Source organism: Dipodomys ordii, unplaced genomic scaffold (genome assembly GCF_000151885.1).
Source record: "Dipodomys ordii isolate 6190 unplaced genomic scaffold, Dord_2.0 Scaffold188, whole genome shotgun sequence".
Lineage (NCBI taxonomy): Eukaryota > Metazoa > Chordata > Mammalia > Rodentia > Heteromyidae > Dipodomys > Dipodomys ordii.
In genome coordinates, this window is record NW_012267404.1 from 2,126,345 (window position 1) to 2,139,482 (window position 13,138).

Consider the following 13,138-nt stretch of genomic DNA (forward strand, 5'->3'; position numbering starts at 1 on the left):
TAGGAAGTGGCGCTGTGGCTCAAGTGGTAGAGCGCTTGCCTTGAGTTGAAGAGCTGAGGGACAACGCCCAGGCCCAGAGTTCAAGCCCCACGACCGACAAAAAAAAAAAAAAAAAACACACAAGAAGAAACTATAGCTATCCTGGATCTGGATTCTGAATGCTGCTGGGTATTTATCTCCTTTAAACATTTCATAGGAAATTAAAATAACTGCATTTGAAGTGCCACAGGTTCAGTGAGACACAAACCCAAGCTGAGATGCCGCATTGCAGGGGGCCTGGGAGCACCCCAGATGGCTGTGGGTGTTGCTTTCTTAGCAGCACAGCCCTGTGGCGCTGAAACAAATGTGCTGTCTGAGCCAGTCTGGTCTGCCTTGGAGACAAGACTTCCTAGTGAGTTCCACCACCATGATCAGAGGTTTCCTCGGGTGGTTGAGCCATCTGAACACAAGGTGGAGGGAATGGTAGACATTACTGTTGGGGAAGGATGGAGGTCTGCCTTTGAGAGAACTTGACCCTGCTCAACTACCATCAAGTTGAGTGATATTCTGGGTGTTTTCTTAGACTCTGAACAGAAGTCACACTGTGAAGAGGCTCTGTGTGACTTGGAATTATCAGCCCAGTGAGGCAGGGGAGGAAAAGCAGCTGTGGGACAAGGTCCACATGATGGGGTCCCAGCAATGCCCACACAGAGGCCTTGCACTTTCTCCTTTTCTGGTGCAGTGTTCTAAGAGAAGTATCTGCCACTCCTCCTCTTTTCCAGATTGCTTCCTTTTCTCTTATCCACTCCAAACCACCTCCTTTACTCACTCATTCATTCATTAAAAAGTATCTACTGAAGGCCTCCTCTGCTGCAGGCTAGATGTTATGCTAGGCACTGGGAATACAATGGAAATGAGAATGTTCTTCCAGTACTTAAGGTAGCAGCATCCTAGATAGAAAGGACTAACGGTGGAGGGAGAGGGGTGGGTGGGAGAAGACAGGGACATTTTCTTAACCTCTCATGGCTTTTGTCATCTTCTGTTCTCCATCAGCTCTGCCCTCCTTCACAGATATCCCAGGACACCATCTCTTTCCTAGAGAAACCTGTTGACTCTTAATGGATTCAAGTATTACTTCCAGCATCATCTGATTAGTATTAAAGATGAAACTATAAGCCTCTTACAGTGAAAATGATGAAGACGTAATTTAAGAGTGAAAATAGAACTTACAGATCATTTTAACCAAGGTATCAAACAGTTCATGAAAACAGCCAGAGCCCCACGACCGACAAAAAAAAAAAAAGAAAAGAAAACAGCCAGAGCTCAAACCCACATCTTCTCTTCCCCATCTGGACCATGTCTACTGCACTCGGTGGCTGATTCAAAAACCCTTCATGGGAGCCTGGCAGGATGGGTTGGCTTGGGTCATGCCTGGTTTTCCTTAAATTATCCCAAACGGAACCTCTTCTCTTAGCCATGTTGATGGCCAATTCTAAGTCCTTGCCTTTCTCTCCTTCACTCTTCATATTCTTCTGCCTTTCAATCCTGAGAAGAAGAATTTCTCATACACTATTGATATCTAGCTCTGACCCTTGACCTCACCTTTGCCAGTGTATCCCAGCTAGCAGACCTTCGAGGAAGGAGGTTCCCAGCCCCAGTTCATGGCCAGACTCCCTCCTGCCATGACCTCTATAGGACAGAGGACTTCAGAGATGAGGACCAGGGCCATGAAGCCTCAGAATCACTTCTTCAGTGGGCTCTGAGCTGATGACTGTAAGAGGCTATGACAAAATCCTAAAGGGGGGGCTACCAGGATGATGGTTATTTTTCTCTTAAAAAAATAATTTTAAGCCAGGCACCAATGGCTCATGCCTGTAATCCTTGCTACTCAGGAGGCTGAGATCTGAGGATCATGGGTCAAAGCCAGGCCAGGAAAGTCCATGAGACTCTTATCTCCAATAAACTACTCAGAAAAAGCCAAAGTGTCACTTTGGCTCAAGTGGTAGAGCACTAGCCTTGAGCACAAAGAAGTTCAGGGACAGCACCCAGGCACAGAGTTCAAGCCTCAGGACAGCAAAAAATAATTAATTAAATTAAAATGATAATAATAGTATTTTAATTTAATTTTTATTTTTTGTCTTTCATGAGGTTTGAGCTCTTTTACTCAAGGCTAGTCTTCTACCACTTCAAGCCACAGTGTCACTACTGGTTTCCTGGTGGTTAGTTGAAGATAAGAGTCTTACAGACTTTCCTGCACGGGCTGGCTTTGAACTGTGATCCTCAGATCTCAGCCTCCTGAATGTCTAGGATTACAGGCATGAGCCACTAGTGCCTGGCTATTACATTTCTTTTATAGCATTATTCTCATGCTAGGGGGCAGCATTACTTCCTTAAGTCTTTCTCCGCTCAAGTTCCTCTGCCTGCTTTCTGTTTATCCCAATGTGACCTGATGTCAGCCTCCCAGAGACTAGAGAACTGAACTTAAGTTCCTAGGTCTTAGGCATCTGGAAGTCTCCAGATTCTGTGTCTTTCTTTTGTTTCTGCTTCTTCTCTAAGTCCAGCCTTCTCAGGCCCATCGCTCACCAAATCTAGACATAAAGCACCATCCTATCACCTTCTAATAGTCCCCTTTAGCAGATTTTGGAGCTGCTGAATGTGGATGGTCACGTCAGTCAATTCAGAAATGAACAGTTTCCAAATGTTTGCTGGACAATTTTTACACAGGAGCATTGCTTCTCACCACCCCCCACCCTTCTCCCTCCCCACCCCACACCCCAGTTAGGCTGGATACCAGCTTGAGGTATCTCCTTTTCTTTTCCCAACACCTTCATATTATCTCTACTTCATCATGATAAAGCTGAGCTGTATACATTTTCTGTCATTATAACAGCTACTTGAGGTAACCAACTTATAAGAGAAAAAAAGGCTTTTTTTGCTTCACAGTGTGGGGAGTTTCAGTCTCTGGTTTGGCCCCATTGCTTTGAGCCTGTGGCTGCACAGTGTGGTTGAGAGAGTGCAGTGAAGTGAAAGTCTTAACCTCATGGTCAGAAAATAAAGTGAGAAGTAGGAATGTCCTGGGGTCCCACAGTCACCTTCTGAGGGCAGACTTCTAGCCATCCTCCATTAGGCCTTGTTTCCATCATCTCCCAGTAATGCCATGGTGACTGGAGACCAAACCTTTAACATGTGGGTCTGTGGTAAGCATGCTAGATCCAAACTTTGGCAGGAACCCTGAAGAAGATACATCACCAAAGTCACATGGTGAAATCAGGATTCCGATTCCAACCTAGTTCAGACTCCAAAACTGCCTTTCATCACAAAATCCTTTGTTGTCCAGACTTCAACTTTCTGATTCTTGCCCCATTCTTACATTCTACCAGTTCATTAAAAAAACTTAATTAACTTAAAAATAGGTTCTAAAAGGCTTGAATGTTAGCATTTGAGAAATCTCATATATAATTAGAGGAGGTAAAAGGCAGGGAAGACTTTTGAGGTTTTAAAAAGAAAAACTTAAGGTTTTCAAGGGCTTTGGAGGCAAACAACATAGGCTTTTTGGTTTCCTTTTTTTTTTAAATGAGAGATATAAAAGTATATAACATGTGCTAGCTAAAACCAGAAAATTTCAGTAGCTGGTATCCTTTCTTGATATAGCATTACCATTTGATTAAGTCAGTATTCCTGTAGTATGTGCATATATATCCCTTAGTATTATCAGAAGTATCTAGGTGCCAGTAGTATCTAGAAAGTACATTCGGCCTGATGAATATCAATGGAGTGATCTGTGGATGAACAAATAGAGGAAACAAGACATGTGGTAATACAAGAACAGAAAGGGAGAAAGAGATGACTAGAGGATAGATGGGTAGAAAGCTTTTTCTGAGATGCAATGAATGAAGCTGGAAGCTAGAAAATGGGACCCATACTTTGGAGAGAAGAAGGCGTATGTGAGCAATGGGATAGAGCCATGGGTATGTTGATTAGAAATGTAGCTGCCTTCTGATCATTATAAGATAGTTCAGCTCCAGTAAGTGGGAGAAGGACCATTTGGATGCAGATACTACCAGCTTAGTGAATTATCATTTGGGAAATACCCTAAAAGGTAAGTCTGGTTTCCTAAAAACAGAGAACAACACACTGATATCATTGTGTTGCTGGTTTGTTGTTATTGTCATTGCCTTTGGCCACTATGAACTGTTGAAGCAAAGAGGTCAAAGGTTAAATACAATAGTAGGAATCTGAGTAGTATCTTAGAAGATAAAAGCAAGTCCTATAAGTAATTTAGGAGACTGGAAACAGCAAAAGGAACTCAGAACTCATCTTTGTCATAAATGCATTTAATCCGTCACCTAGTTTACATCACACTTTTTTTTTTATTATTTTTATTTTTCAGGAGTCTCGCAAATAACAATCTCCAGACACTTCCAAAAGATATTTTCAAAGGCCTGGATTCTTTAACAAATGTGTAAGAAGACTTAAGAAATCGCTGATGAATTATTTTGCAGTAATTAATTAAATAGGTGTTGCTTATGAGACTTTTTAAGGGGCTTTAAAATTCCATTTGAATTTCCAAATTTTAATTTTAAATTGGCCTAAAATTTAAATTGACACAAACTAACACATGGGTGTTCTTTGCTGCATGCCATGGGAAATTCTGAATACAAGGGACCTAGGCATTATTTTGACAAAAAGTGTGTGTCTATTTAAGAGGGGTAATGGAAAGGGTCTCTGGGGAGGGTGGGGGGGGGGGCGTGGCAGGAGGAAAAGACCTCCACAGAAATTTCAAGATCGCTTTTCTTTGTTTCTCATGAGGTCCAGGAAATGAGGTTTCAAAGAGAAAAACATGAAGGGGTCTGGGAAACTGACAGAGTAAGATGAGAGGTTACACTCAGGAGTTGGGTGAGGCCACCGAGAAAGGGGAGCAGGAAGTGGGGGAAGGGAAAATTTGCCTTTTCTCTCATTAGACTGAACAACAACTCTGGGCTTAATCCCTAGGAATTTGGCTTAAGCCCCAGGAAGAGAATGAATTTAATTATTTTTGACCCTTTTTCAAACAAAAGAGCTTTCAAACTTTGACTTTTAAGCTTCAGAGTGAAAGATCTTTTGCAAGGAATTTGTATATTTTGCTGTAAGCAAAGCAAGTACTATAGGCCTAACTCTCCCAAAAGCAATTTGGCTCCATTAATGCCTTCCAAAACATTAACAAGGTATTTGGATGTCAGAAAATAGACTATTAAGAGCAAATAAGAGGATAGATGAAAGAAATCAAGAGATTCAAGTGCTTTACTAGAGACTATATATTCAAAACAACTTGTCTCCAATAACAGAATCTTCTGGGGCAAAAATTTTCCTCTAAGCCTAGTATTTAACTTCAAATCAGGAAGCTAATGAAAAACTTTCTTTGTTCCTTGAAGTAGGTCCTCAGCCCTTCCCCCATGCCTATTATTCCAATTCCAGAATGATAGTTTTATTTCCAAGAGTGCCAGAATCAAGACACTTTCAAGAGAGACCGCATACATCTATTATCTTGTCCAGCTTACGCTAACCCTGAAGGATTGGCACTCATTATTCTGTGTCAGATTACTCTTGGGAGATGAAGTCAGTTCTGGGAATGTCTTGGAAGGCAGATGATGCTCCATGCCAGGCCAGGGACACAGGTCATCGGTGGCTTCCATCCCATTCTGTATCAATCTAACATTGGAAATTGGTTCCGTCTCTAGCAAATCCCATAATGAGTTTGGCCTTGTGGGCCTAATCTGATAGGCCCAAATCAAGAATTATCTTAGAAGTGTAAGGATCTGTGCCAATTTGCCTTTTAGTGGGTTTCTTAATTTTCTTGAACGGTATCATCTAAAACATGTTCTTAAATGTTTGGGAATCTAAAAATTATTTATGTGTATGTGAAGAGTGAGCAGCACCTATCTCAGGAATTCTGTGTGACCAGCAAAAGAAATGGAATTCCTGAAGAGAAGCAATGTAAATAACAGAGAACTTGGTGAATTGGGGTCCAACGTGGAAACTTAAGCCTATAGCATACAATTTATTACAGGCATAAACTAGTGTATATCTACATTAACTCTGCCTTATCAAAATCATTTCCTATCAACAGAATATTAGTAATTCAGGAAATTTGTAGACCTAGACCAAGACCAGGATTAAATACATCTATAAAGAAGCAAAGCAAACAAATACACATTGTATTCTATTCTGGAGATCCATGATGTGTAATATGGTGTCTACTAGACCCTTGTAGTCACATGACACCTGGGATGTACTGTAACTAAGGAACTTAATTCTAAATCTTTAGTTTTTGGTGCTGAAAACTGAACCCAGAACCTTGAACATACTAGGCATATACCATTGAGCTAAGTACGCCCCCATTCCCTTACGTTTTAAAGTTTAAACAACAACAAAAAAAAGTTTCTTAATTCAATTACCAGGAAATTTTGGCTTATGAATCTATTGCTCACCTATATGTTTTATGAAATCTAAATGCAGACCACATTTTCGGATGAAAATTTAGTATCAGAATTGAGATACAGTGTAAATATAAAATACACTGTAGACAGTATAAATAATGTAAGTATCTCAAAATTGTCGATATTGACTAGCTGTCCAAATGATACTATTTTGAGCAAATAAAATTAAATGAAACATACAATTATAATTAAGTATATTGTTTCTCTTTACTATTAAAAATATGGTTATAGAAAAATTTAAATTACATGTGAGTCACACCTTATTTCTATTGACAGCACTGCTTTAGACTAAGCCCCCTTTAATCCAAAAGAGAGTAAGTTATGAGGTCTCAAGGACTGGAGTGTCCTTTATGGGTGCTCTGTCGTCATATTCTGAGCCCAAATTGGATGGTCAGTGAAGTTCAAGGCAGATTATGGAGCATTATATAAAGCCAGGTGAGATCATTGCACATTAATGACTAATTGTAGAAGTCTTACCAGGGCCCTCAAACTGCAAAAGCAGAAGAGGTTTGTCTTTCAGGGACCTGAGAGGAAATTCATTTAATTGTGACTGTAAACTGAAGTGGCTAGTGGAATGGCTTGGCCACACCAATGCAACGGTGGAAGACATATACTGTGAAGGCCCCCCAGAATACAAGAAGCGCAAAATCAATAGTCTCTCTACCAAGGATTTTGATTGCATCATTACAGGTAATATACTTAAAACCAATTGACAGCATACAATTAAAATAAGGGAAACTTTTTTATTTGTACCTACAGGAACTGGGGAAGGGGGTTGACTTTAAAAACTATCCCAGTAGCTGGGCGCAAGTGGGCTTGCAATCCTAGCTGCTCGGGAGGCTGAGATCTAAGAATCTCAGTGTAAAGCCAGCCTAGACAGGAAAGTCTGTGAGACTCTTATCTCCAGTTAACTACCCAAAAGCCATTTGTGGAGGTGTAGATCAATGGCAGAGCACTAGTTTTGGATACAAAAGCTCTCAAACAGCACCTAGGCCCTGAGTTCAAACCCTCCAACTGTGGGACATTCTTTTGGACAACCAGCACCAAAGAAAGAAAGAAAACAAGCAAGCAAGCAAGAAATTAGCATTAATTTTTTTTAATTATGAACTCTTAAAACTTCATGTGTTTAAAAGCAAAATAAAATTGCCATTTTATTGTTTCTCTAAGATAAATGTAAATCTTGAGATATTTGAAACCTAGCCAAGGAAAGAGGTATTAATAGTAGTTCACACTTACCCATCATCATTTTTTGCTTTTTGCAGAATTTGCAAAGTCTCAAGATCTGCCTTACCAGTCACTGTCCATAGACACTTTTTCTTACATGAATGATGAGTATGTAGTCATTGCTCAGCCGTTTACTGGAAAATGCATTTTCCTTGAATGGGACCACGTAGAAAAGACCTTCCGGAATTATGACAACATTACAGGTAGGAAAACCTGATACACTGAGTGGGAAGTGATTGCTTTGGCCAACAAATAATACCAGGACAAGATGAGTGGCATGAAGGAGTCATTCTAATCCCATTTACTAAGTGACTTGAGATTATCTTCTAAAGTTTCAGTTATATTTCTCAGTTATAAAATGAGAGTAACACTTGATTCAGAGGATGGTTAATAAAATAGTATGATCATGTATTTAAGAAAGTTAGGATAGGACCCAGTGTATTAAATATACATTAAATGGCAGGCTTCTTATCTCAAAAGAAAATACTGAAACTCCTAATCTAGATTCTGACATAATGTAGCTGGAGAAATCAACTCACTTTCTTTTGTTTAACTATAAAATTAGGTTGATTTTAAAAAATTAGGTTGATTGATTGATTGTGCCACTACTGGGATTTGGAGTCAGAGCCTCCCACTCTTGCTTAGCTTTTGTATTCAATGCTCGCATTCTACCACTTGAGCCACAGCTCCACTTCCCACTTCTTGCTAGTTAGTTGGAGATAAGATACTCTCAGATTTGTCGGCTTAGGCTGGCTTTGAACCACAATCCTCAGATCTTAGAGTTCTCAGCAATTAGGATTACCAGCATGAACCATGGGCACCTGGTTTTACTGAGATGGTGTCCCCACATGTAACTGACTTCAAACTCCCAATTCTCCTTCTTACCTCCCAACTACCAGGACTACAGGTATATACTGATACATATGTCTGGCTTAAAGAGGTTGTTTTAAATCAGTAAGCCTCCAACTTTATTACACATTTATTGTATAAAATATTAATGTGTGTCATATAAAAATAAAAGGTTTTATAGTCTAAAAAAAACCATAAGCCATATCTCCCTCTAGAGATTCATAAAACATATATTAGCGGTCTGAGAAAAATCCAGCAATGAGAAATCAAATCTCAGTATTTTTCGCTATTAATTTGGTGGACAGTCCAAATTTTTTCCAGGAAGATTAATACTTGGGTCATGTCTTAAGTTTCTTTCCCAGTTCAACAGCCTTTAAAATTGTAAGTCATAAATTAGAATAATTCTGACATGTTTACATCACCTTACCTTCTCATACCTTGGAACTGCTCCTCAGAGCACTCAAACCTCTCTGTGAAAGGTCTTCTGGTAGACAAGGTGTAGAGGATTGCAGTTAAGAGTCTACCCGTGGCCATCCATCTACCTATTCATTAAAGGATAGAGAGAATTCAGGGCTTGCTAGGAACCACAGGTAAAGGAATCCCTCCAGACTGAGACCTTTCTTGACTTCCCCTTCTTTCCCAAGGAAGAAGGTCGTGCATCTCTCTTCCTAAGTTTTCCAGTGGACCAGGAAGGACTTCATACTAGGAAACGATTCTTCCAGCCTGTGTACAACCCATCAGTTTCTCCGGATGAGTCTTCTAGAGGAGCACTTTAAAGAGAAATGAGTCATTCGTTTGCAGAATAGAGGGCAGGCACCTCAGAGTTTATCTCACCTAAAATGATGCCTTAGTTTGTTCCTGCTGCTATAACAAAGATGCCTTAGACTGCATAATTTATAAACAACCAAGGTCTATTTCTCACAATTCAGTGTCTCATAAAGCTTACTGTGCTTCCAAGATGGTTCATTCTCTCTTCTCACAGACAAAGAAAGGACCAAAAGGGACTAAATAGATTCCTTCAGGTTTGTAAGGGCATTAAACATTCATAAGGGCTCTGTCCTAACCACAAAATCACCTCTTAATATTGCATTGGGAATTACGTTTCAACACCAAATTTTAGAATTATACAAACATTCAAATCACAGCAGATGACAAATATGTCAGATACAAGATCATTGTTTACTTCTTCACCACAGACATTGCTACACAATCATGTTATTCTTCCTTGAAGAGCGCAAACATGGCCAGAGACTCCTTCTCTAGGCAATCACAGTCAGCTAGTCAATCAAGATTGGTACATATGGCAAAATCAAGTGGCCATCTCTGACCTATTCTGATCTCTCACTGCACAAAAGAAAAATCTGAATCCCAGAGAAGTTAAATGATCCTCCCAAAGTCACACAATCAGTTTAGTTCTGAAAAGAATCACATATAAAATATGTTTAAGGGGAAGGATGGGTGAGAATGTTGAAAGGGATGAAGATATATTGTGTTCATAAACTAGTTTGTTAAATTCCAATTCCTTTGCACAACTACTTAAGGAAAATTTAAAAAGGAGGGAAAAAATCATTTTACTTGTGGATGGACCAAGTAGTAGAGAGAGTTTGTATCAGACTTGTTTGCATCAGAAACCTGGAGCTAGAACCAAAAGAAGAAGAAGAATGGGTACAATTTGTTCTTGTTTTCTTTGGATTTCCAAGAGCTCAACTCTCTTCAGACAGTGAGATCAGACTCTGTTGATAAATGTCAAACTACTGGCAAAAGGATAACAATCATATCACTCACAGACCCCTTATTCCCTTATTATTCATTATATGAGATTTCCCAAAATAAATTTCAGGAGCATTACCCATGGCTGTACTTTCACTTTGTTCTTTTTTTTTTTTTTTTCTGATTATGGAGTTTGAATTCTGGGCCTGGACGCTGTCCCTCAGCTCTTCAGCTCAAGGCTAGCACTCTACCACTTGAGCCACAGCATCTCTTTCGGTTTATCTGATAGTTTTTTGGAGATTAGAGTCTCACAGACTTTCCTACCCTGGCTGGCTTTGAACCACGATCCTCAGCCTCCTGAGTAGCTAGGATTGTAGGAGTGAGCCACTGGCTCCTGGCTGTCACTTTGTTCTTAAAGATTCCTTTTCCTTCTCACCTGCAACCATGACATGAAGCTCCAGAAAAGTGACAAACATTATTTCCTTCTTTCCCTGGGGGATTCTAGAGCAAGATTATTCTAGAGCAGGGACTATTTTATGCGTAGAGCAAATCAATCACACATGAAGCTACAACCATCACTCTAGGTTTTGTAGGGTAGTCCTAGAACTTTGTGCAATCCTAGCCCAAGTTTTCAGACTGGGACAGCTAACTTTACCTCAGCCTGGGTTAAACAGGCACATACGGGTTTGAATAGGTCTTCATTCCTTTGGGCTTCATTTTCTTATCTAGAAAAGGGAAAATGGTAATATTTACCTTTTAAGTTTATTGGGAAATTTTAATATGATGCTGTGACAAAGCACATAGTAAATTTTCAGTAAATGTTAGGATTTTTTGTTTGTTGCAATCCTGGAGATTGAACTCAAGGTCTCTCTTTTGCTAAGCAAGTACTCTACCCGTTGAGTTTGTTTTACTTTTACTTTGTTTTCCAGATAGGTTTTCATGCTGACTTTGGTTAGCATAGTTGGAGATTAACCTCTAACTTTGATCTTCCTACCTTTGCTTCCCGAGTAGTTGGGACATTAGGTGTTCATATACACATCCAGCTTCTCTTTGAGATAAGGCCTTGCTAGTTTTGGCTCAGCTGCTTCCCAAGTAACTGGGATTATAGGCAAGTGTCCTTGTGTCCGACCTCTAAATGATATACCTTTTTAATTAGAATTACTGGAATTAATTTATGATCTGTCAGAGAAAGCAGTACTTTCTGTTTCAAGGAGTGAGAGAAGAAAATATAGGCTCTATGGTCTGAATATCTAGAGGCAGTTGGAGGTGACATGGTAACTTCATTGTTCATAACAAGATCCTATGAGGTCAGAAACCCTTGGGTCCATTGGCCTTGGAAATTGCCTTGCTTAGCCAATCACAGAAATCACTTGTTTCAGACTGCTTTCAGTAGAAGTTGTATCTGGCTCCAGTCTGCATGTTCTCCATGTTCCAGAGGAGATAGCCACACAACTAATCTCTCCTTTGTCTTTTCCCAGGCACATCCACTGTAGTATGCAAGCCAATAGTCATTGAAACTCAGCTGTATGTCATTGTGGCCCAGCTGTTTGGCGGCTCTCATATCTATAAGCGAGATGGTTTTGCAAACAAATTCATAAAAATCCAGGATATTGAAATTCTCAAAATCCGAAAACCCAATGACATTGAAACATTCAAGATCGAAAACAACTGGTACTTTGTCGTGGCTGACAGTTCCAAGGCTGGTTTCACTACCATTTATAAATGGAATGGCAATGGATTCTACTCCCATCAATCCTTACATGCCTGGTACAGGGATACTGATGTGGAATATCTAGAGATAGCCAGAACACCACTGACACTCAGAACACCTCATTTAATCTTGTCCAGTAGCTCCCAACGTCCTGTCATTTATCAGTGGAACAAAGCCACCCAGCTATTCACTAACCAAACTGACATTCCTAACATGGAGGATGTATACGCAGTAAAGCACTTCGCAGTGAAGGGCGACGTGTACATTTGCTTGACCCGATTCATTGGTGATTCCAAAGTCATGAAATGGGGAGGTTCCTCATTCCAGGATGTTCAGAGAATGCCATCACGAGGATCCATGGTGTTCCAGCCTCTTCAGATAAATAATTACCAATACGCAATTCTTGGAAGTGATTATTCCTTTACTCAAGTGTATAACTGGGATGCAGAGAAAGCCAAATTTGTGAAATTCCAGGAATTAAATGTTCAGGCGCCGAGATCATTCACACATGTATCCATTAATAAGCGTAATTTTCTGTTTGCTTCCAGTTTTAAGGGAAATACACAGATTTACAAACATGTCATAGTTGACCTAAGCGCATGAAACACCAAATTCTGTGGCTGCTATCAGAAACTTTCTACAATACAAGACCTTGATGAACTCAATGCATGATGACTCTTCTTATCACACTTGCAAATGAATGCCTTCCAAACACTGAGAACCAAGCACTACCACGCTCTCCATCTTTTAACTGTCCAGTCCAGTGGTGTGGGAAAGTTACTGTGTCTAAGACAAAATTTAATTGTGTAACTGTTCTTTGCAGTGAAATGTGTAAATAAGCGTTTAATGGTATCTGTTACTCCAAAAAAGAAATATTAATAGTACTTTTCCATTTATTTATTCATGTGTTCAGAAACAACTGCCAAATAAAATGTTTACATTTTCTTTCATATCCCAAAGGTAATTATTTACAGGGCTTGTTTTACTTGGGTGGGTTGTCGCCTGAGGAAATAGCTTTATGCAACAGGATTAAATTTGTGTGCAGGATTAGTGGTATGGTTAATGAGTGAAGATAAAAAAAAACAATGTAAATGATTTCCCATAAGCAGGTTTATAAACAGGCTACATAAGCTGATTTCCAACAGCCAAAGTATTTCCAGAAGTAAAGACTTTCTAAAGTGCTGACTGT

At 39.7% G+C, this 13,138-nt stretch overlaps 1 protein-coding gene across 3 annotated transcripts in view; it reads left to right on the forward strand.

Annotated features, from left to right (window-relative positions):
* Positions 1–12,916, forward strand: part of Lgi1 (leucine-rich, glioma inactivated 1) — a 37,740-nt gene extending 24,824 nt beyond the window's left edge. For 2 of the 3 annotated variants that reach the window (XM_013034351.1, XM_013034353.1), the window contains 4 exons: positions 4,370–4,441; positions 6,976–7,145; positions 7,718–7,882; positions 11,717–12,916. In XM_013034351.1, coding sequence (XP_012889805.1) covers positions 4,370–4,441; positions 6,976–7,145; positions 7,718–7,882; positions 11,717–12,552 — 1,243 coding nt within the window. In that variant the 3' untranslated portion in view covers positions 12,553–12,916. The remainder of the gene's footprint in view (positions 1–4,369; positions 4,442–6,975; positions 7,146–7,717; positions 7,883–11,716) is intronic. The other variant, XM_013034354.1, reaches the window with a different exon arrangement.
* The last annotated feature ends 222 nt before the right edge of the window (positions 12,917–13,138 follow it).